The 25,000-nt window shown below is 35.8% G+C and overlaps 3 protein-coding genes across 4 annotated transcripts in view; 2 read left to right on the plus strand and 1 right to left on the minus strand.

Annotated features, from left to right (window-relative positions):
* Positions 1-656, plus strand: part of LOC147467827 (protein O-linked-mannose beta-1,2-N-acetylglucosaminyltransferase 1-like) — a 17,532-nt gene extending 16,876 nt beyond the window's left edge. The window contains exon 6 of the mRNA XM_086556672.1: positions 582-656. Coding sequence (XP_086412798.1) covers positions 582-656 — 75 coding nt within the window. The remainder of the gene's footprint in view (positions 1-581) is intronic.
* Positions 1-9,116, plus strand: part of LOC122264042 (protein O-linked-mannose beta-1,2-N-acetylglucosaminyltransferase 1) — a 9,410-nt gene extending 294 nt beyond the window's left edge. Inside the window, exons 2-9 of the mRNA XM_086530490.1 lie at positions 582-652; positions 1,099-1,234; positions 2,317-2,441; positions 2,590-2,791; positions 3,222-3,412; positions 3,552-3,732; positions 3,908-4,017; positions 4,258-9,116. Of these exons, the coding sequence (XP_086386616.1) occupies positions 1,142-1,234; positions 2,317-2,441; positions 2,590-2,791; positions 3,222-3,412; positions 3,552-3,732; positions 3,908-4,017; positions 4,258-4,357 (1,002 nt within the window). The 5' untranslated portion in view covers positions 582-652; positions 1,099-1,141 and the 3' untranslated portion in view covers positions 4,358-9,116. The remainder of the gene's footprint in view (positions 1-581; positions 653-1,098; positions 1,235-2,316; positions 2,442-2,589; positions 2,792-3,221; positions 3,413-3,551; positions 3,733-3,907; positions 4,018-4,257) is intronic.
* A 1,920-nt stretch (positions 9,117-11,036) lies between these two features.
* Positions 11,037-22,810, minus strand: LOC122264037 (SAP domain-containing ribonucleoprotein). Of its 2 annotated transcripts, none has more exons than XM_043032686.2 (8): positions 22,729-22,810; positions 18,553-18,649; positions 18,187-18,341; positions 17,322-17,522; positions 17,035-17,175; positions 16,444-16,515; positions 16,179-16,270; positions 11,037-13,195 (listed from the first exon to the last, which is right to left on the minus strand). In XM_043032686.2, exons 1-8 carry the CDS (start codon positions 22,759-22,761, stop codon positions 13,030-13,032), a joined length of 957 nt encoding a protein of 318 aa, XP_042888620.1. In that variant the 5' UTR covers positions 22,762-22,810; the 3' UTR covers positions 11,037-13,029. The 2 variants fall into 2 exon arrangements, with proteins under 2 accessions (XP_042888620.1, XP_042888610.1); XM_043032676.2 differs by having other exon boundaries at positions 17,322-17,549.
* Positions 22,811-25,000: the final 2,190 nt, after the last annotated feature.

A 25,000-nucleotide genomic window follows, 5' to 3' on the forward strand; every position in this document is an offset into this window, starting at 1 on the left:
AAAAATGAGGAACGCCTTGTTACATTTCAGGCATAAGGCGATTCTTGATATTGTAGTAAGATAATTGGGGAAGGACAACAGGACCTACTGAGGGGATAAAATCAGTTCTTTGTTATTATTATCTTGATCATATTACTACTACTACTACTACTACTACTACTACTACTACTACTACTACTACTACTACTACTACTACTATTGTTATTATTATTATTATCATACGAGTCACTGCAAACGTTATATTGTAAAAAGTTATTCGATATCTTTGCACAATTAAGCATTTATCGTTACAGTAGCTATTTCAGTGGCCAGGCTTTTCCCCGTGATTTGTTTGGCAATGCTATTTGCATGTGGAAATTTATCAGCACCGATATATCATAGGAACACAATTGTTGTTGTCTTCGTGAAAGAGAAAAAAATCACTAGACATTTACAACTTTAGATCATGTAATATGGACACCCATGAAATTTGACTCTGACGTTTATTTTTTTCTTGTAAAATATATTACAGTGTGAGATGCATATTTCTTATATGAAAGAATACAGTGTGAGAGTGTAACCTCACCTTGTTATCCCCACAGCTTCTTAACAACCAAGTGCACGATGTACCAGTCGCCATCATAGCGAGCAACCGTCCACACTATCTCTACAGGTAAGGCATTTTCGTCAAGCTTATTTTTGTCGTTCCGTTGACCAGGTGAGCGTGGCTGTTGCTCGCGTCTGTGTGGTTACGGTGTTCTAGGTAATGGTTAGGGTTTTGAGGATGGTTTAGGGTTGGATTTTTTTGGAATGGGGTCGGTATTAATCAGAATATTGTTTAGTTAATGCCGATGTATCAGTATCACTTTTATGACTGTTATGATACGGTTAGGTTGATAAAAGATCTTAAATTTTGTATGTATCACTAATAACATCCCTTAAAAAGTAATTCCGGAATTTTATATGTAACACTTACATCCCTTAAAAAATAATTACGTAATGACATTCCTAACCACCTTCAAATCGTCCTTAAGAGATTATAACACGTCATAATATCTTAAGGAGTGCTTAGAACGTTCATTAATCCACCTTTTCGTTTTCTTTCTTTCTTTAACACAGATCGCTCCGGTCCTTGTTAGCGGCCCCCGGAGTCAACCCAGACATGATCACTGTGTTTATTGACGGCTATTACGAGGAGCCTCTTGCTGTGACCAAGCTCTTCGGGTTGAGGGGGATACAGCACACTCCGCTTGGGGTCAGTTGGACGGGCTTGTTTTTTTTTATTTTTATACTTATTTATTTACTTTTATGTGATTTTGGTTACTTACTCACTTTTGTGTCATCTAGCTTGATGATTTTATTTGTTTTTTTTTCAACTGTTTAGGTACTAATTTATTATTTATTTGAACGTCTGTCTGATTATTGTGATTTTATGCAATCTGAGTACGAAAGGCATACTTGACTACAGAGGAATGAAGTAGGCATACCCTTGTATCCAAAGGCCAGAGGCATACTGATTCCAGTTCCTCGGATGATAGAGAGCAGATTAAAGATAAAGCACTGCATATGTCCTGTTGATTTTCTAGATTTCAAGCTAGACCTACATTAGGGGTTAGAGAAAATGCGGTTTGAGGTTACATTTCGTCGAACCCCGTGAGAGAGGTCTTTTTTTTCTTGCATAGTCTTTTCCCGTGACCTTCTGTTGTCTACGAAACCCGAGGTAATTATAACCTTGAGAGATGTAAACGAGCAGCGCCGGCCGTGCGATAGCGTGGGTTCTGTGCCTGTAAGATTTAACACGACATGATCTACCGGCCGTGAAGAAAATTACTCTTTTTTTCTTCTTTTATTTGTGTGAAATTCCGAGCCAACAAAGTGAGAACGAGTTTTTTTTATTATCACTTTATAGACTTTGATGGTTTCACGGAATATGATGCCTAGTTATCTGTCGTGTTTTCGAGTGTCTATTCCAGCTGCATATTAATTTCGTAATGTTATGCAGCAACCTGCTACAAAATTCCAGTGAAAGCTGATGGCGGTTGGAACGTAACGTGTAAATACATCGATTCCTTTCTTTTTTGTCTCTGCAAGTCGGAAGGATCATGCACGTCGACTCTTTATCTTACTGGTGGCTTTTGCGTAGGACTTTCTTTTTTTTAGGATGTAAGCACTCCTATGCAAGGCGGTGCAGGTTATTTTATATCTTATCGAGTGATAAGGACCATCTGGTTGAACTCTTTTGCACCGTCATAGCTTCGGCCTTCAAGTCTATAGTTATTTTAGGGATGTAATCAGCGTCATAGTTGCCAGACCTGACGCACCTTGCCCTTCCCGCAGGTACGGAACGCCCGCATCACCCAGCACTACAAGGCCTCCCTCACCGCCACCTTCAACATCTTCCCGGCGGCGCGCTATGCCATCATCCTCGAGGAAGACCTTGATGTGTCTCCAGACTTCTTCAGGTAAGCGGAAAGGAAGCCATTTCGGAAAAGAAAAGGGGCTTTGGGTCATGCTGTAGATGGTGGTCGCCTTAACAGGTTAAAGAGTAGGGTTTTTTAAAGCTGTGATTACATTTTTTTTTTCTCTTTCTCACTCTCTCTATGTTAACAGTTACTTCAGTCAAACTTTGAGACTCTTAGAAGAGGATCCCACAGTGTACTGCGTCAGCGCTTGGAACGACCAAGGGTACGAGCACACCAGCAGCGACCCAGCGCTCCTTTACCGCGTGGAGACCATGCCCGGACTCGGATGGATCCTCAAGAGGTCGCTGTACAAGGACGAGCTGGAGTCGAAGTGGCCGACGCCGGAAAAGGTAGGGGGGTTGGGGAGGTTGACAGCTGGCCTGCGGTCTTGATAGGTTTAGCTGTGAAATGAGGCACCATAGATTATTTCTAATGGTATAGAAATTTGCGATTTTCAGTTTTGATTGATTTAGGTTTCCTTTTTATTTTTATTTTTATTTTGGTGTTTTTTTTATAAATGAAGCATAAAGATCTTTCTGTGTTTTCCCGTGGAAGGATATACGATACATAGATAGGCATATAGATGAATAGGTAGATACCCCTCTAGCGATGATGAATTAGATAGAGAGACGTACAGAGAATCAGATGTACAGATAAATATTCCTCCATCGATGAGTAAATCGATCATTAGATAGACACACACTCAGAGAGAAATAGACAGACAAGACAGAAACCCCTCCAACGGAGATAAGGACCCCCCCCCCCCCCCACTCGTTCCAGATGTGGGACTGGGACATGTGGATGCGGCTGGGAGAGGTGCGACGCGGCCGGGAGTGCATCGTTCCGGACGTGTCTCGGACCTACCACTTCGGATCCTCGGGCCTCAACATGAACTCGTACTTCCAAGACACCTACTTCAAGAAGCACTCGTTCAACACCCTGCCCTACGTCGAACTGCGCGACCTCGACACGTGGGTCTTTCTTTCTTATTGGTTTTGTTTCAAAGAAATGCATTTTATTTCTTACCAAAGGTACTAAACTAAGCTTCCTTTTTTTCATGAGAATTTTCAAAAAGCATTTTCATGCTAAGAGTATTTTGTAACCTTACAGCCTGAAGAAAGACGCCTACGAAGAGCTGATCACAGGAATGTTACGCAGAGGAACGGTATTAGATCATTCCCGAAGTCCTTGCGAGGACACCTTCATCCCTGACACGACGGGCCACACGTACCTGCTCTTCATACACATGGAGCATCACAAAGATTATTCCACTTGGTTACAAGTTGCCAAGGTAAGGCACTATAATTTTTCGTTTGTTTTATCTATTCATTGATTTTGATTTATACTCCTGTACATGAAATTTAATTAGTTTTCCTGGATATTACCTGCCCAAACTTTTTTTTTTCATTACACAAGGTCATTTCTATGAAAGATGCATATAGTCTTCATATCTGTCTTCCTTTCAGTGTCTACGAATTTGGGACCTTGACAGCAGGGGTTATCACCATGGCATGTGGAGGCTTAATATGAAATCCAATCCCCTGTTGATTATTGGCGTGCCTTTCTCACAGTATTCGTAAGTTATAAGTTTTTTTTTGTATATTAGAAGCTCATGACCCAGTTTTGTTTTTATTACTGTTGATATTTTGGTTCTTGAACACTGGCTCTTTTTTACCATAAACTATAGCTTTAATTAATCATTATACAAGTATCAACAAGAGTTAGGTGAGTGACAATTTTTCTAAAGATTAGCATTTTGTGCGGCTGTTATATCTATTTTTTATAATCATTCCTAAATTTATTGATTTTTCTGCAGAAAATTCAAGCCGCCCGACTTAAAACCTCTGCGCATGGAAGCCAAGGACAAAGGAAAGGACCAAGGGAAGCCAAAGGAGAAAAATATTAGCCAAAGATAACAATTTGCCTTGGTGGTTCTGCAACCAAAGTATGCTGTGATTTACGATTTGGTCATGATGTGGCGAGAAAGGGATTCTAGTGCTAGAGTTGACTCTGCGAATCGAAAGACCAAGAGGATAGACGGATAAGTAAACCCTGGCATGGATCAAGCCTCGATCCAGGATGCTACGGGCGCCAATGTGATGACTTCGACTAATCATCGAGACCGTGTGAGATATTTTGCAGATGAAGCGATGCCGTGCGCCAAATGGTGTCGAACTGCAAGTGACATTGACTTCTGTGTAATGAAGCAGCTGGCTGTGCACACATTAATGCTCTAGACATAGTTAGTAGTGACTGCCTTATTAATGCCCAATAAGACATCATCACCCAATATATACAGAGCCTCAGACCCGGGAAAAGTGAGAAACCTCAGCCGCTTTTCTGAAAGTTGGTTGTGGACCTTTTTTTTAATAACAGTCACTTGATTGTAGTGACTGACAGTTCTTTTTCATATATTATGAAATGTTTTAAGAATGGTATTTAGATCTTCAAGGTTCCCACTGTTATTTAGACGAGTATTATAGATATTATAAAAGTCTGTAACTACATGGGTCCTGACATTTTGTATCTTGCTTTTAAAAATTCACTTTGTTTTTGATACTTGATTTAAAGTTTTTAAGGTCTTCCAGAAGTTGGAATATAGGTTAAATATTTCATGTAAATCTACAAATTTTGCAGTGAATCAGATACAAGAAACTTGATTGTTGTGCAAAACAAAGTTGTATATGATGTTCTATACCTTGTTAAAGTGCATCTTATGTAATCTTCATATCCAGTTAAAAAAAAAGAATACTTTATAAAAGAGATTTCCAAAAATGTGTATGTAGGAGAGACTATTGAATGTTTCTATATTCTTATCTGTCTTTGACCTGCTTTGAAGCTGGAGAACATACCTGTATGTACTGTATAACGCAGTATGTAGCTCATTCCTTCAAGTAGAGGGAGGACCAAATGTTGAATGTCTGTGTAGAAATTTTACGTTCAAGATATAGCGAATGAACTTAGTAAATAGCTGTGTATAGTGCTGCAACTTCTGTAAAAACTTACTTACGACCACAACATAGTATTAATATATAGATTGGTTTATGTATTTTCATGTATATTTCCCCCTCTTAGAGGGATAGATGTAGATAACTAGTGAATGATTTCCTTTATTTTCCAACATGAGTGTGAATAGGTGCATCTCGGCATATACAATTAGTTGCTTTGGATGTAAAATCACATGTATTAATTCTGTAGTGTTTGAATGTTGTGGTTGAATGTTGTGGTTGCATGGTGCTGTTGTAGACGACGGACAGAGGGTGCTGAGACCAGCTGAGACCAGTTGGTAAGCGACTGAAGTGTGGCTTTGGTGGTATTTCATTTGTTTTTCTTTTTTCTTTTTTTCTTTCTCTTCCCTCCCCTTCCTATCACACCATGAATGGACTTTGGTGTGAGTTCAACTTCATTTAGTATTGACACGTGAGGTCTTAATGTCAGATTGTCTTGTTGACCAATCTGGATGCATTTGAACTTTGTGAAACTTGTGAGGTGATTCTCTATATATGTATGTGTATATTTCTATTTGTATGTATGTTTGTGTGTTTGTATATATATGTGTGTGTACATACATACACACATACATACAGATATATACATACATACATGTACATACACATATATACATACATACATGTACATACGCATACATACCTACATGCATACACATATATACACACACACATACATACACATATATATACACACATACACATATACACACACACATACACACACACACACACACACACACACACACACACACACACACACACACACACACACACACACACACACACACACACACACACACACACACACACACACACACACACACACACACACACACACACACACACACACAAAAGTTACATGAAAGGAAAAATATCCCCTAATGATATAAACCCTCCTTTAGCATTACAGTAATCTGCTTATCAGTATAAACAAGTAATACTTATACTTAGAAATGATTTTCTTCCTTTTGTTTTTAATTGAGTAGTCTGTATAAAGCACTATGCTCAAGATTATTTCACAAGACATGAATAACAGTCTAACATAATTAGTCTGAATATGGTTGTGAAAAAAGTAAAACTGAATTCTTATGTATGTGAAATGTGAAGATTATAAGGTTTCACTTTTATTTTATGTATATATATATTTTTTAATTACAGTGTTATTTTTCAAAATTCAGGCACTACATCGTACAAGATCAGCTTCCTTCAGCAGGAAAAGAAATACTTCACTGTGAATACATTATTTCAATTTATTCATCAGAAAATAAGTTATTTTTATTTGTTTATTCTGTTTCTTTTAAGATTTTTATATACCAGAATATCTGATATCCATTCATTTACAACATCCTGAATCTTGAAATGCAAGCTATAATGTTGTAAGCGACAACAATTTCAATGAAATTATGAATATTTCAAAATTTGATTAAAAAAAAAGTTAGATCTTGAGGTCTGAAGGCAACTATCTCATAGTTTATCCTTCATTTACATCCTAGTTGTAAATGTAACCTTAGATCTGAACACATGACCATAACACACTTCATGGTGCTCTTCTCATTTGGTGAATGGATGACAAAAAACTAGTCCAATGGAAATTGTAATTGCGTGATTTCCGTTTCCAAAGGTTGCACTACTTGTAATAGTAAATAAATTCACTACTCATTATATTCCCGTGCTGGAAAAATATGATTTTTTAAGCATATGACATTAAATAATAATTATGATTTTTTTTAAAAAAGCAAATTACCTTTATGATCTGGTCATTTGCAAGCATTTTATTTATGTTTGTCATTCTATGTGAAATGATCAGATAGACTTATGGAGCTGCATATTAGATATGCCATGAGAGATTGATGCTGTGCCTATATCTGCAGTCTTGGTTAATTAGACACGAGGTATGGTATTTTAACCAAGATGTTCATATTTTGTGTGAGGAAAGTGAATTTTGTTATTGCATTTTTTTTTAAGGCAGGGCTACACATAAATACTGTATTTTGCTTGTCAGTTTATTCTCTCTCTCCCTTCCTTGTCTTTCCTCTCTCAAGCCTTCCAGCTTTCTTGATGGTTGTCTGTAAAAAGGATTTTTGTATCAATCATACAATAGTGTTGTATCATATCAATTCTTAATAATTTCTTACATGTATCTTCATCATATGAATGTTTCAGGAATGTGAGCCCTGTTATCCAAATAATTAGAAAAAAGAAAAATGTATGTCCATTATTGTGATTGTCATGTGTGTTCAATGTACATAGCTTTTCTGTGGGTAAATTTGCCTCTGCAGTTGCTGTAATGCAAGCTGATGGATGAAGACAGGCTTTCCATGTTACTCTTGATTATGACTCTTGCATCTTCCAGGCCATTTGCAAGTAGTCAAGGCAGTGATACTTCTAGAGCCAATAGGGATTTGATAGTTTGGTTTAAGTTACAATTATAACGAAGTATATTTTGAGTATGATAAAATACAGCCGTCATTCCAAGTGTGGATATTTTCAGTAGTTTTGTATGAAGAGGGAAGCTGCCAAATGCATATTTACATTACTTTTTAAGTATGTCCAGGATAAAATTAGTGTGGTTGCTATGTCTTAAAACTAATTACTTCTGTAAAGTGAGTGAGTTACTAAAAGGACTGAATATCATAGATCAGTGACTTTAGTCACATATTCCTTCTGTACCTTGTGTATGTTTCTTCATGGTTGATTGTACAAATGGTGTTAAGAGCATCATGCATTATTTATATATTTGATCTTGCATGATTTGTAAATGGTTGCAGTGATTCTGACTTCAAATTTTGTATGATGGACTTGTAAATCCATACATTTGAAGTTGGTACATCTTTACATTGTGATTGATTCATACTTCACTTACGGTTTACAGCTATCACAACAGTTCTATATGGATCAAAGTTTTTAGTATATTTTATGAATTCAAATTTCTTTAGAAACCTACTGGAAATAAAACATTGTTAATACAATAGTCCAAGCATTGTTTAAATTAATATAGAGTGGTGTCCACACAATTGGGCAGAGCTCTCACCAGGCAGACTCTGTTAGGCACGCCTATAAGTTGATGTGTGGCTAGACCTGACTGGCATTACCCAGTACCATAAATCTGTGGTTGCATATGGTATGGCCAGTTATCTGGTGACTTTGCTCAGCTATGGGCAAGGGCAATTTCTGGTGTACCTCTCAAAGTTGTTTAATGATGCCTGACCCGGTAGACACTGCTTTATACCTAATGACAGTATTGATGAACTTAAATTCCACGTCAGTGTTTTTTCATTATCAAATAGTTTTGTTTGTTTGGATTAATGAAGAGGTGTTTCTTTGAAAATGTCATAATAAGGAGGGAAAAGAAAAATTAACCCAAATGGCTGTATTTATTTTCAATTAGCAAATCTATAAGTCACCCTCCCAACTTGCACCTAATCTTCGAATATACCGCCCAGGTAGACTAGGTCGACTGAAAGTGATATTTATCCCCTCTATTCACAAGATTTTGAGCTTCCAACAGAAAAGGTTTAGTGTTGTGGCTAATCCAGTAATGCTTTTAATGAATGGACAAGTTTTCCTTTTTTTTTCTTTTTTTCTCGTGTGCTAATGGTTTACTTTCAAATCAGAGAAAGAATGTACAACTTGTCAGATATATATGAATAAATATTCTTTTGTATGTCTTTTTTTCCTGTCCTTTCTTTATGGTTGATAACATTTTATATTTGGATTTCCTAATTGCCATTTTATCATTTAAAACTTCTTAATTCTATGAGAAGAAATGTTATGAAAAATGATAAAAATAATTGTCCATTACCTAAATTTGTATTCAAATCAATGAATAAGGTCATTTACCAGTGCACTAATGACACTACAAAAGTAATGAAAGAACAAAAATACATTGTTATTTGTGTATCTAAATAAAACTACCAAGAGAAGAGATGATGAGGGGCAGTACCCATGCAAGCAAGTAGTGTTACCAAATTGCAGGCACAGGCAACCATGGGCAAACCATTTGAATTCCCATGGCTGATGTTAAAACTGCCAACCTGTCTAACAACTGCTCGTTCTGGTAACACTGCTAATTCTAACATCATAAACACTGCCCCATGTGATGCCAGCCACAAAACCATTCTAAAGGTAATTTCTGCAATTTTAATTTTGTAATGGAACTATTGTGTGTATGCAAGCATTATATATAGAGAGAGAGACAATTTAATAAAAAAAAAAAGCAGTAAACTGATTAATTGGGGAAATTATTGATTATAATTGCAGTTATTGTTTCTCATCCTTTTTAAGAAATCAATAAATATTTTTGAAACAGAATATCATAAAATTCATATATAATACTTATAGAAAAATATAATATATCGTCGTTAACGGGTTAACAGCTACTCAAAAGATAATCTGTAAAGGACCATCAATTTTTGGACTTTTTGGATTCAAATCATACAAATTAATTCCTATTATTGGTGAAAGGCATAAATCTGTCCCTTGATAAACAATTCCTACAATGATACACTAATAAGTTTCAGCCATTCAATAATTGCCACAAAATTAGTGTAACATGACAGATTCAAAGTACAAACACCAAAATTAAAAGACAAACCTAACCATCATGGACAAATAGTGATAATTACCTATGAATTATGTTACTTTCACTTTCTTCTCCCTACCAGCTACCTAGTATGAGAGGTGGGAGTGGGAGAGGGGGGGGGGGGGGGGATGGGGGCATTTTGGTCATGAAAAGTTCCGAGTGTGTTGCAACATTATTCACTTAGTTTGGATTTAACCCATTCATGACAGGTGATCTCTCTCTCATGATCTCTCCTTCTAAATATATGTTTTATATAGTTACATATGTATATCCTCACTGCAGTTGCATTTACACAGCTATGTTTTTTTGACTTGGCAAAAAATAGTAAGAAATCTAAACCTCTTATCACCTGCAGAATCAGGCGGGTGAAAAGCATCGTGCTGGAAGTGATCCCTCACCGGAAGGTTGCACACACTTGTTATCTTCCCGGCAGGAGAGGCATTTGATAAATACACAGCCCGGTGGAAATGGGTTAAGATTGAAATTATTAAATTTGGGTAAGGGACTAGCTTGGTAAACATTTGGATTTCATATACGTAAATCCATATATGTCTGCAAATTTATCAAATTACAAATCTACAAATTTATCACATTAAAAAACATGTCCCTCAAAGCTCACATACTTATTTTGTACTCACTATTAACTGAGCTGTTTTGGCTCCAAATGGTCTAAACGCATAAAGGGTGTTTCAAGCACATATGCCTAACGCTCTTACATGTCCGTTCATCCTGCACACCGTCCAGATGGAAAGCCATTTCAAAATATCTCTTCTCTGGCAGCTGGATCTGCCACCACCTGATGTGATATCATGTCACCTGGCATTAATGGGTTAACTTTTTGCACATAAGTGACCCAAAATCAAAATAGATGGAATACACAGTACAACTCCGTAATCCAAGGACTGGAGCAGAAGATGTATGAGTAATAACAACAACAAATGACAAAACAAAAATTAAAATATGATGACCTCCTCTCATTTCAAAGGTAAAAGAAAGACAGAAAATAATCCAGTAATTCTTATTAAAAAAGAAAAGCTCTTAATGCTGTGACAAAGGTACATAATCACAAAAGGTACAGTACATTGTGTAGATAGAATCTTTGCTTTTTTTGTTTTGTTTTCTTTTTATTTTTTACTTCAGAAGGTAATGGTATTATGGTGTATGCTTTCACTATCAAAAATTTACATATATAAAACAACCTCTACATTACAAAAGCTAAATAAAAAAATTATAAACATGTGCTAACATTGTGATGTTTTTTTTCTTGTTCAGAACATTTACTCAAAACAGAAATCCAAAGAAAAAATAATGCAAATGAAATACTAAATAGAAATTACAGATGAGAAAAATGTACTTGGCAAAATAATTTGTTTTTGTAATTCCTGGCACAATATTCTTTTCAGTTAATGTGCAACTGTATTTTAGTTTTCAAAAGGTATGCTTCCTGATATATGAGGACCAATTGAATTACTCATTACCCAAAAAAGTAGCTAACATCCTCTCCGTTTCACATCAAAATCACTGTTTTTGGTATAATTCATATAACAAGAATTAATTAACATTACAAATGAGTTTATTAAAGAGACACAGACAGTTAGCATTATCAAAAGTGGGTGCAGAAGCAGTCACACATACATGGAATTTATTACAATGGCCACAAACAACTTATTCATTATAATTTCAGTTCATAAAAATGAGATCATCAGGTACTATATTTGTATAAAACACCTCTATGGATGTATATATCAATATATCTCATCTATCAAATCATTTACTATTGGGCTATGGTGACTTACTCACAAAAATAAAATAATCTTGGCAAGACTTTCACACTTGTGTAAGCAACAAGAATGAAAAAAAAAGAAATAATGGGTATAGTATTAATAACATTATGCTATAATGGCAATATAAATGAAGGAAATTCTATCTTGAATCCATGTTACCATTTATTATTCACAGAAAGAAAATTATGCTTGTGATTCATGGGTATATAAGAACAGGGAAAGGAAAGTAAAATATATAGATGATAAACTGGTAAATACCAAAAGTCAGACTTTTAACTTGGTAATCAAAGACAGTCACTAAAGACAAACTAATAGAAAACTATTGATAAATAAATGCTTAAATAAAATAATACTAGTTCTTCTATGACAAATTAATTACAAGAAAATGCTACCAGAGAAAACGGGAAACTGCAGAATACCAAAAGACCAGAAAATGTTATAAAAGTTTATTACTTACGTAAATTACAATTAAATAATGCATCTTTATCATTCTATCTATCTGGATTCCTTATACCTGAAATGTAATAAAAAATTGCGATTTCTTCTCACTAGACATTGATGATATCTTCAAGTGTGTCCTTGCTAAATGTGATACCTATAAAATTATAAAATATCCATAACAAAAGCGTAGTACCACACAACTGGGAGATAAATCAAAATTACACACAATAATTTTGACCCCCTGCATTTCTTGCAAGCAAATGGTGCTAACAATTAACATTAAAAGTTTGTTTTTAGAAAGTACCTTTTTGTACTGAGTTAAGCCAGTGTTACTCAAGATTACTGCAATGTTCTAGCAACATTCTAAACTACTTGAGCATTCCAACTCATTGACAATCTTGCTCTTTATGTAGACACAAAAGGCCTCTACTGAAATGACAATTTCCATCCCACTAACTTTGTGTGTATGTCTTCCCAAAGATTGGCACAGAGCTGTTCTCGTGATTTTTTGCTTTTAAACCATTCAAAAATCTTATGAAGTGCTTCTGCCATGATTTACTTTTCATCTAACACCTGCAGTATGCGGTTTTGTGGCTTTAAGTGATAGCTCTTAAGAGATACATATTTGATATCTGATCATGATTTCTCATGCAAAAGATATGAATTCCCTTCTTTGGCTTGATGCAATCAGAATGTTTTAATTTACTGGTCTAGAACCCAATCAATGTACACTGAAATTCATCTGTGAACGGATTGTCGCATTGACGTCATCACTGAATGCCGAATCTCATCGCACGCTTCTTCTTCATTTCATCTTCTGGGGATGATGATGATGTGGTTGTTGTGGCTGAAGTGGTTGACGTGGCCGAAGTGGTCGACGTGGTCGATGTGGAAAATCTTGCCGCCCTTGCAGCCTTGGCGTCTTCAGGGCTGGTTCTGGAAACAGATTGCATCTCAAGACACACTGATGGAAAAAGCTAACAGACCAAGGTAAAGATGATACATAGTATTTGCAGAATTATTATAGAAAAAAAAAAGAAAACACAAGCTTTGTAAGCTTTTTACAGTAAGATCCCTTTCCAAGGTATGCCCTTCACATACTCTATGTAGTGTTGTCAAAGTGGGAAAGCTTTCAGGTCATCTGGGAATTTGTAAGGGGTGGGAATTTGGAATTTTTGGGAAATTTTCATATATTTCTATTTGTATGATTTAAACAAATTATACATGATATAGATACAAGGTTAAAGGCCTTTAAGATAATTGCATATACTCTATGATGACAAAATTTGTCAAGTAATTTAATATATATTTTTTTCTCTCTCTTTTTTTTTTTTTCTTTCCGAGGTGATTCTGAATGGTCAGAATGCCAGGGTTTTCAAATGCATAAGCCTAACGCCTTAGGATTCTCAGGTGCACTAGCCATGAGCCTGGGCTGTCCACTCGCTCACCCCGAGCCCCGACCTTGACCAAATATCCCGTCGCCAGTGTCTGACCCAAAAACCACAAAACGTGTCAGCACGCCATCCAGTGTGAATGGGTTAATATGACAATGACATTGTTTTAATCTATGAACTTACAGGTTCATTCCGGCATGTTTACTGTTAACATACTTTACTATTACCCTATCCTCCTACCAAATTTATACTGTTTTATATCAACCTGTTAACAATGGGGCAGTTTTGAGTGCACCTGAACTGGAATATTTAAAAATGCACTGGAAGCAACCAGCTACTACCCTCTCAATTACCCAGTGAGATACAAAGACAAAGCCATGACCAGACGTTTACGTCACTCAGCATGAAGACCAGCCAAGCCGTGATGTGAATGTCACATCATCCAGCGGAAAGAATTTTGAAATTTTAGTATGACTTAGCCTCATCCAAATAATTCTAATGAATAATTATATTATGTAAAGAGGTAAAGAGCAGAAGTTAAGCAATGTTTGTTGACCACTTATTAAGTATTGAGTTCTCCATGACAAAATCCCAAAATAGCCTCTACAACAAAAAATGTGAAGATGATATCATTCATTTAGGAAATGCTTGAAAAGCATTAGAGGAATATCCTCTTCTGACAGAAGCACCATATATCATATATGCGACCATCACTTGATGCCATGCCAATCTAATAATTGGCTTTCATGGATCATTCAGATAGCATCCCCATGTGGAGGGTTACAGTGGGTGAGCCATCCAGAAATTGCATGATATTTAGCAAAGTTCATCATTATATCTTTGTTTTACACCCCCATTTTCCAGCTATACTCTCCCCAGTTATCAGGGCCAGTATCATCGTTAAGGTCAATCAATGTTGACTGAAGCTATTAAAGGAAAGTACTCATTAAAAGCAGTTTGTGGCTATTAACCCATTGCAGATGGATGTCATGACATAAATGACGCAGGAGCTTTGGCCTGACAACAAGCGTCATGATGTACATGACATTTGGGGATTTTGGATCACCGTGCTATTTTATTGTGCTAGGAGAGAGGAGTGACTGAGATGGCAATTGCAGTCATAATTACTGTAATTACCGTAATATTAAGCTAGATGGCACCACTTTCTCCTAGCACCAGCAAGAGAGAGCCTTGAATGGCACCCATCCTCAGTCTCTAGCAAGCACTATCTTTATTAAGCGATGGCACACTAAAGTACCGCCAATGAAGGATGTGTAGGCAGAAAGAGAAGAGGAAAGTGACTCAATCCAAACCCCAGTGTCTAAAATGTGCTCCTATGCCGATATCAGTCACAAGCACAAGTTTCCTTCCTCTTCCCTACCTTTTTATGTCTTCATTGTAGGTGGTTATATGTTTCTTAATCATTCTTAATCCCATAAACAGCAATACTGAGTATAAAGAAAATCATGGATCACATATTACAATTTTAGTCAACTGAGGCATTGATAGAGCCTGTCATATGGCACATATGTCTCTAAACTCCATAAGGCACACAAAAAATAAAACACAAAAACGGTTCTAGTTTTACAATGAGTGACTGAAAGAGAGTGGGACGATTCAAATTATGTTGCATGAAGCTGCCTCGCTATAAAATAAAACCTATCCCGGAGACAGGGCAAGCAAATCTATCCCCGTCTGCAATGGGTTAATTTTGTTTAGCATTGGCAAAGGAGCGCTTTTGGTAATATCTAGCTATTTGTATATCTATATGTGGATCTACTAAGAAATACTGTCACTATCCATAAAATAAGTCATAAACAAATAAGAAATATGTTAAGAAAAGTTTCAATTAATTATTTAATACATATTAACACAGTTTGGAAAGTTCTGGATTATTCTCATAAATTTTCCTTGATTTCTGAAATTTGTAAGTTTCCGGGCTTAAAATTTCTTGGAATATTGCAACCCAAATAAGTAATAGCACAGCATGATTTAATACATCAATAATATATTCCTCCTAATATACATCACCAATAAGGCTTATAGATACAATAGAATATTCTATCCTGAAAAAGATATGTCACTGCTTTGGCACTTCTAACCCATTCACACTGGGGCTCCTATTTATGTAATGCCGCTCCCGCCGGCTAGATAACAAGTGCTAGCACTGACTAAGCGCAAGACCTCTCTATGTATACTTTGACGGAGAGATCATGACGTGACAGGATGTCATCTGGCAGGAGCGAAATATTCACATGACATGCCATGTATCATGTTACCGGTGTGAATGGGCTAAGATATAAACTGCTTATTTCCCCATATAAAGGCCAACAGACAAACAAAAAATAGCAAGTAATCCCCTTCTATTATCTTTAACATTTTACTTTACACTATGCTTCCACTACAGAAGGGTAATTTCACTAAAAGTTTTTGTCAGTACATATATATATTTTTTTTTTTTCTCTTTACATATAAATCACAAGAAAAAGAGAGAGAAATAATAAAAATGTATTTATTCTACTTACATGACTTTCTTTTCCGTCCCAGCTGTTTTTGCTTCAGTTCCCCCAGCACCAAATCTCTCCTGCCTCTGCTTCATTTTTTCCAATTCCGAGACCTGTATTACAAGTGCAGAAAAAAGAAGGTTAGGGAGGATATAGATCACATAATTACATTAATCCCTACATGTCAGGTTTTGTGCAGGTGTGCACAGATGGTTTAAATGCTAATATGGATGAATTATTTATTCATTATAATTACCAAATCTATCATACAGTACAAGTTATTTACCTTTGTGAGTGACTTTGAAGTGACTTCTCCAAATCTCTTGGCACGGGCTTTCAGCTTCTCAATGTCTGTTCCCTATAAGTAGAAATCAATATCAGAACACTCGTGTAACTTACTTGCAGATTAACCCGTGTGCCTTTTTTTTTTTTTTAATTAGCAGAATAAATCAGAGAAAATGGATGTGGTTGTTTAGTGCATTTCTGTGTCAGATCATAAGGTCACATGTCCTTCAGGGGTTAATATTATGATGACATAATAACATAATATCACATTCATTCTTCTATACTCACTCCATGCATGTCATTTCCCTCAGTCCAATACAGATATCTTAGCTGAATCTTTTTCAATATTCTTCCAAAATATCATGGGCAGAAAAGCCCAGACAGACCTTTCCTTATCTACACTACTTTCCATATTCATCAATCTACCTCATCATTTTTACAGAAAAATACAGTACAAAGAAAACAGGATTATTTAGATTTATTGAAACAAACCTATTTTGTGCTTAGTCAGTTTTCCTACCACTGTGTCAACATGGTGGAGTGTTTTGTGATTTGCCTCACCATAAAAATACTTGTTTGGAAAGTATCTTACCCCTGTTTCCATTGACAGCTTGGCAGGTTTCTTGGTGGCAGCTGCTTCGGCACTCTCAATGGAAAAGCGTTCTGCCCGAGCCTGTTTTCTGGCCTCTTCATTCAAGGGAACACCAAATCTTTCAGCTCTTGCTTCAATGTGCTGCAGAAAAGAGAGGATGAATTTCAAACTCTATAGTTGAAGATATCCAAACATGCAAGCCTGTATATGTGTGGTAAAATAGCAGGAGATCCCAAATGAACAAATGAACAATGAACAAAGCTACAGCAACGCAGAGCAACACTCACGGTCTTGTTCTCGGTAGAGCTCAGTCTGATGAGCTTCTTGGAAGGCGAGCCATCCTCCTGGCTCTCGTTCTGGCTTTCGGGTGAGGTGTTTTCCTTGGAGGCCTCTGTGGCAGGGGGGGTTGTTGGGGCCGAGGGCACCGGGGGCTCTGACCTTTTCAGGCTGATTTTCTTCTTCTCAGGCTGCTCGAGCATGGTTGACACCTGGTGGTGATCAGCTGCATTCAGTTCCTAATCAGATATGGATATGTGCCAACAATGGTTTAGACATTAATCCAGACTGGCAACTGAGGCATTATTAAAGATGATAAATCATAAATTGTATGCTTTTGCACATTACCCATTCCATCATACAGAATAACTCCACCGAAGTTCATGAAATGATTTTGTTTTTGTGTGCCTTTTTTTTTTACCAGATAGCATTAAGTGACTTACCTATTATTTATTTTCTATTGTCATTATTATCATTTTTTGGTGGTGGTGGGGAATCTAAAGGTTAATTCCCACAATGCAATTTCAACAGTATGAAGAATTTATGTGACCCTCAAATCATGCAAGCTTTGATATCAAGCAACCAATAGTTACAGATATGATAGGCAACTGAACTCTTGACTCCTATGCCAGATGTATACAAACCTGATGTAGTATGAGACACTCACAAACTTGAGTATAGATAAGAAACTCTTATCAAAAGATGCTTATGGCTCTAATATTACAAGTTCTTTTGATAACAAAGTCAGATATAAGTATTAAGATATAATACAGACTATCGTTTATACTAACGGTTTTGACATTAACAGTATAAATATTCCAGGTGTGATATACAAAGACAACAGAATCAAGATTAGGACCTGCGCTATCTACTTACGTCTCGTACACTGATGTTAACCCCCAGAGCAGCTGCTTCCTCCTGGGGTGTCAGCTTCCCTAGGTCTACAGCATCCATGTCATCGCCTCCAAGGATCTCCTCTTCGTCAAATTCCTCGTCTTCTCCATCTACTGTGCCCAGCGGAACGTTCCCATCTGTGGAGCGAGTACAAAACCAAGTTGCAGGTGTAAAGTAGGAATGGATGATCACAGGAACTGATATTTGTTTTCATGGATCTACTCTAGCATATCTAAAATAACAGATGAAAATACACACATCATAAGTAAATACTTTAATACAGAAACAAAAAAACAGTGTGTAGGATATCACAAACCAAGTAAGTTCATGCATATCACCAACACTTACCAGCTTCTAAAGCTTCCTGTAGCCTCTCCACCAGCTCATTTTTGTTGCCGGTCACAGGTAGTCCTCTGGCCTTCAACTCCTTCTTCAGGTCAGCAACCTGGTGAAAAGGGAAGTGAGGTATGTTGAAAATTATTGTTGCTTCTCACACTCATTCTAAACATCTCTTTCTTATATACTTGTAAGTATGTAATTTATCATTACCACACTTTGCTCATGCAAAGAAAGTATCTCTCAGATGTAAGAGAGAGAGAGAGAGAGAGAGAGAGAGAGAGAGAGAGAGAGAGAGAGAGAGAGAGAGAGAGAGAGAGAGAGAGAGAGAGAGAGAGAGAGAGAGAGAGAGAGAGAGAGAGAGAGAGAGGAGAGAGAGAGAGAGAGAGAGGAGAAGAGAGAGAGAGAGAGAGAGAGAGAGAGAGAGAGAGAGAGAGAGAGAGAGAGAGAGAGAGAGAGAGAGAGAGAGAGAAGGAAAATTCTGACAGCACTGTATTTTCAAGGTAATCTTTTATAAAAATTTCTTTTTGTTTTGTTTGCCAGACTGTCATTATTTTTTGTGAGTCAGGCAGGCTTCTCCAGCTGATATGCTTGTAGCTGTGACACCGTACAAAAATAACAGGACAAAACTACCAGTATATTCAAGGTGCTTACATAATTTTTACATATTACTTGAATAGTCAATGAGGTAAGGTAACTTCATCTACTAATTAACCTTCCGCCCCCACACACAAACACAGCTGAGGTGCCCTTAACTGGAAAACACCTTCTGTTACCCTTTCTTTACTGAAATTATGTTTGCAGTACAATCCATTCTGATCTGTGTCTGCTGTACATAGGTACGCACTCAAATGAATGGCAGCAAATGGAACTTAGTTGGTCAATCATGACAAGGATGATGCTTGACATCCACACATAATGTCGCAATGGTCTGGAACATCTACTAATGATATGCCTAGCTCAAATGTCACAATCACTTTTAGATCAAATCAATTTTTAAATTTTTTATGGGAAATAGTTCTGGTAACAAACATCAATACATCCCTTAACTTTGCCTAAGGGCCATCAAAGAGAGAGAAAGTGTCAAGCATGATCTTTTCTTGTGATGGCTGCATGTAACCAGTTGTAACCCAATGGAAAAGACAGACGTTCACGTGTCATGGTCTTTATTGATGGAATTGGCAGTATAATTGCCTCTTGCCAGAGGCTGGAGGTCAGAGCTGTTTGATCTGCCTGTCTGTCTCTTCTCTCTGGTCTGGGTTCCTTCTGTGTCCTTCTTCAGTGTGAATCTTGAACCACTTTCTATGCCCAAGGCTTCTGCTAGCAAACAAAGCTGCTATGGCAGACACAGGAAGCAGGAAACATCAGGTCAACAGAATGCCAGCATGATAGCATTGCATTATAAAGAATAGTATAATCTGTGTCTTAGGTCACATGATATGCAATATCAATGCCTTACTTTTCCTTTATCTTTTATTTTTAAGTGTAGAATGTAGTTTATTGCAACGAATGCAGAAAAAGGTATGAATGAGACTAAACATCAAGAATACACAATTTGTATTTAACGCATTTTGATGGTTATCTTCATCAGAAATAAATGCTTGGTGAAATTACTGGGCATCATGAGATGTGTGTTTTCTATTACTTTATTTGACATATAATCAGAATCAAATCGAAGACAAAAAGAGAACGACAATGAAAAAAATAATGCTGCGACAGAAAACCAAATTGTTATTAACAAATAATAAAACATTCTATATATTAGATTCTTATTCTTTGACCAAACAACTGTAATATACACCATGGGATGGAGAGTGAGTAGGAATTGGGTGTTCTATAAATCATACATAAACAGTCTCTATGACATGGAGAAAAAAAATAAAGCAGATGATTAGCAGCAGGGAAGTGCTGATATTACCGATTCCTTAACTACCACCTTGACAAGACGCCTTTAACATGACTATAGGCCCTCCATCACAGATCATAACAAGTTTCAACTGAAATGGGATAAAACACAAGCTCTGTCATTTCAACATATAAGACCAGTTTCGAAAGCTGCCAAGAATATCTGAAAAACAAATAACAAGCTTTAATACTACCCCTTACCCTTCCCAGGCGACCAAATTTATCATGGAAACATAATAAGCCTAGGGGTACAACTTAGAAAATAAATAATTTTGCATAAAATAGTAATGTGGATACTGTTTTCTATCACCCCAATACTACTGAATATAAATAAATAAGAAAGTAGCCTACAAAAACTTTATATGCAATAAAATGTGAAATTCGTAGTTTTCTCAAAACCTTTTTTTTCCCACTTTCATGGCCTACTACTCCTGCATTTCTGTAATACAGATCTCAATATCTGCACACTTAATATTTGCATATGTATGTATATAGCTACATGTTGGTGTTTGATTTCAATAATAGGAGGAATTTCTGGATTTTTCTGAATTTTCATCATGTAACTTTTTTGTTGAATGCTTATAGAATACCTTAGCTAAATATCTCATCAAACAAAGACCACATGCGGCCCACCAAAGGAATTCATGCAGCCTGCCAAATGTTAGTAAATTTGAAAGAGAAAGTCACCAAGCAACAACAAATAATATTGTGAACATAAACTTTACCTGCAAGTGGATAATCTGGCAATTTTGTTACCACGGCGGATGCCAAGGAGATGAGACACAGAATATTTTATTCTAACTTAGTCACTTTGTCTTCCAAATAAATGCATTTCATATGAATCTCCTACAGTACTTTAAGATATCAATTACTAAAAATTAATTGTATTTTTTTTTCTTTAAAACCCTTTTATTTTGTCTATTTTAAATAATAATTTTGGTCAAATCCACTGAGTATGGGTGTCAGGACATACATGACAGCATCGATTAGGCCGAAAAGCCAGGTGTCAACGTATAATTGACGCGACATTGGGATCTGCTCACATTTGAAGCGCGCACACAGTCATGAAGTATTATGGGGGTAACGGCACTAGCTCCAGGGCTACAGCGTTCCAAAGTCAGCCTAAACCAGCATTTCATGATGGCTGAAGGGCGGAGAAAATACTTTCCCCGTACCTCTAATTTTTAGCTGTTGCCATCAGTATCGATGACTGCCCGTCCTGACTGCCAGTTAGGTCATTAGGCAGAGCATCCACAATGGGTTAATATACTGTGCAGCCCTATAGAATTACATATTTTTGAATGTGGCTCTTGCACTGAAAAGTTTGCCGACCCTGATCTATATCCTGTGTGCTCAGTAGCCATCTCAACACTGATTTTGAAATTCAAAAAGGACCCATACTCAACATCCAATTGTCTGTGATTGGTCGATAATTTTTGTTTTCTTTGATCAATTCTTTCCCTATTGGTGCTATTATTATCACTAGACATTATTGCCAATTATCGATGTATTTTGTATTTCCACGGGTGAGGTCAGCACATGGGCAGAGCTGATATTTTTCAGTCAGAGGTTCATCGGTGCAGTGGAAACATCTCCCTTTACTCATTTCATTTATTATTTTCAGGATAATACATCTCATTTATTTTCCATTTCTAAAAGAAAAGAGCTTTAAGGTGTTGTGTCAGAATCAAAACTACATCATGCTGTTAGGTTACTTTTTCGCTACGTATGGATGGGTCTTCATCCAATAATGTCCATAAGTTGTGCTCTTAAAAACTGAATTTAGTATCTTCCTAACAGTAATATCCCTTAATTATCCAATAATAAAAGATACTACAATCCCCCCGACCCCGAAATAAAGATGCGTAACGAAAAAGCAAACGAGAAAAAAGCGAAAATAAAGGTCCACCAACAGGCAGGCATCCAAAAGCACCTCGGACTCAACCATCACGACCCCCACAGATACCTTCCCGTCGAGCTTGCGGTGGAAAGCCCTCTTCGAAACGACTCCCCCTCAGAGGACCGAAACTGCCACGAGGTCCAAAAGCACCTGTGAGTCTGGCACCAAGGCTGGCACTGCGCCACGACGGGTCTGAAAAGCGGCAAACTCGGCCGATTCCAGCTCGACCGGGGGGGAATAACCTCCTTCCTCGCCTTATTTCGCCGCTCTCCTCTTCTATTTTACTGTCTCAGATGAATCACCGGGTTCTTCGCTTTGTTGAATCGTTGTTTGAGTTGGAGGAAGGGGGTTAGTAGTAATGCTAAGGGCAATAAAGTTCGTACCTTCATTTTTGAGATTTGAGAAGCGTCGTCCATGTTTGTTCCTTGTAGGGAGAGTGAATGTAAAGTTGTCAATGTTGGAAGATTTTTTTGTTCTTTATACATAGCGAACAAAAATAGGAAATACTGATATAAGTTTGTGTTCATATTTCTTAATTTTATTAACAAATATGTGAAATACTGCAAATACCCGTACTTGCAGAAAATTTCACGACGCCTCAATCTCGAAACCTGTACATATAACTAACATACTCCATAAATCTCAAACAAAGCTTTAATAAACTAAGATACATGAAAAAACAGGAATCAAACATTTTGAATAAGATAAAAGTATCTTACGTGTACAACCGCTTTATACACAGGATGTTTTGATTGTCAAGGGAAACTATAAACACATTTTCAGTGTCAAGTAGCCGGTATATAAATCCTAAATGAATAACAATGATGCTAATGCTAGTGAGAATGGTATTGAGAATGATGATAGTGTGATGATAATAGTAATAATGATAATGATCATGAAATAATAGCAACAACACGAATAATAATGATGATGATAAGAGGATTGGTAATGAAAACGATAATGATAACAACAAATATAACAATAAATGTAATGATAATAACAAACATGATAACAATAATAATAGTAATAGCAATAAGGCAACAGAAATAATTATATCAATAGAGATAAGGATGATAATGGTAATGAGGATAACAGTAATAGCGATATGATGATGATGATAACAATGATATGACAATTAGAATCATGGTAATTAGAATGATCATAATGATAACAATAATAACAATGAAAACAAATAACAATAATGATAATGATGATGAAAATAATAATGATACTACCACTAGTAATAGTAATACTTATGATAATGATGATGATAACAGGAGTAATAACAAATATGGTAGTGGTAATAATAATAATAACAATGATAATAATAATGATGATAATAATGATAATGATAATAAAAATAATGATAGCAACAATTGTAATAATAGTCATGTTAACTATAGTAATGATGATAATGATAATAACAATGCTAATAGTAATGATTATAATAGTAATGATAATGGTGATAATCACAGATATTAATAATAATGATGATAATAACAATTATGATAATGAAAATGAGAATGATGATGATAGTAATAACAGCAACATTAATAATAAAGATAGTAGTTATGTCGATGATAATGATGATGATAATGATAATAATAATAATAATGATAATGATAATAATAATGATAATGATAATAATGGTGATGATAACAATAACAATGATACAAATATCAATAATAATAATAGTGATAAAGAGGATACTAATGATAATAGTAATGATAAAATTGATAATAATGATAATGATGATAATGATGATGATGTGCCCTTTGTTGCCTACACGAGCCATCATGATTTATCGATTATCCGCCAAAACACAACTCAATCCCCTGACGCGTAACCATGGCAACCAAGCACAAACCAACAAAATCGAATAACATTAATGGAAGAGTGATAAGGAGGATAATAACAATAATAAATGTAATAATGATTATGACAAAAACATTATAATAATGATAAAGATATTGATAACAACACTACAACTCACATTGTTACATCATTATCATTATTAATATCATTACTATTGTCAATATCAGGAAGATGATGATTATTATCATCATTATTATTGATATTGTCGTCATTGTTGTTATCATTATTTGCGTTATAGTCATAATCATTACTGCTATTTTCATTATCAACATTTTCATTGCTCTTGTTATTATCATCCTTATCTTTACTATTATCATTATTGTTATTAATGCTACAATCATCATTATCCTCATTATCATTGTCATTACCTTTGCTATCACCATCACTATTATCTTTATTTTTGAATTATTATTAATATCATCATTATTATATTATCATTCTCATCCTTATTATCAATAAGATTATGATCATTATCATTGTTATTACCATTATCATTATTGTCTTTACTATCATTATTACTATCATCATGATTATACTATTAGTGATGACAGTAACGATTGGTATTATTATTACTATCATTATTTTCATTATATTGATGACGATGATGATGATAAAAATGCCTAAAAATAACGATAACAACAATAATAATAGTAATAATGATAATGATGATGATAATAATGATAATAATAAAAAAATAGAAATGATAATAGTAATAATGATTACAGTGATGATAGTAGTAATAATCACAAAACGAATAACAACAAAAATGATAATGACGAC

The sequence above is a fragment of the Penaeus japonicus genome, unplaced genomic scaffold, assembly GCF_977035675.1.
Source record: "Penaeus japonicus unplaced genomic scaffold, GWHDUDI00000001_assembly GWHDUDI00000033, whole genome shotgun sequence".
Taxonomy (NCBI): domain Eukaryota; kingdom Metazoa; phylum Arthropoda; class Malacostraca; order Decapoda; family Penaeidae; genus Penaeus; species Penaeus japonicus.

Excerpts from the sequence above, each read along its gene's own strand:
- LOC122264037 (XM_043032676.2), bottom strand. The coding sequence starts at position 22,761 with ATGGACGACGCTTCTCAAATCTCAAAAATGAAG. Across the intron at positions 17,550-18,186 it reads TTAACATCAGTGTACGAGAC|GAACTGAATGCAGCTGATCA; the intron begins GTAAGTAGATAG and ends ATATCTGATTAG. Across the intron at positions 16,516-17,034 it reads AGCTGTCAATGGAAACAGGG|GGAACAGACATTGAGAAGCT; the intron begins GTAAGATACTTT and ends TTCTACTTATAG.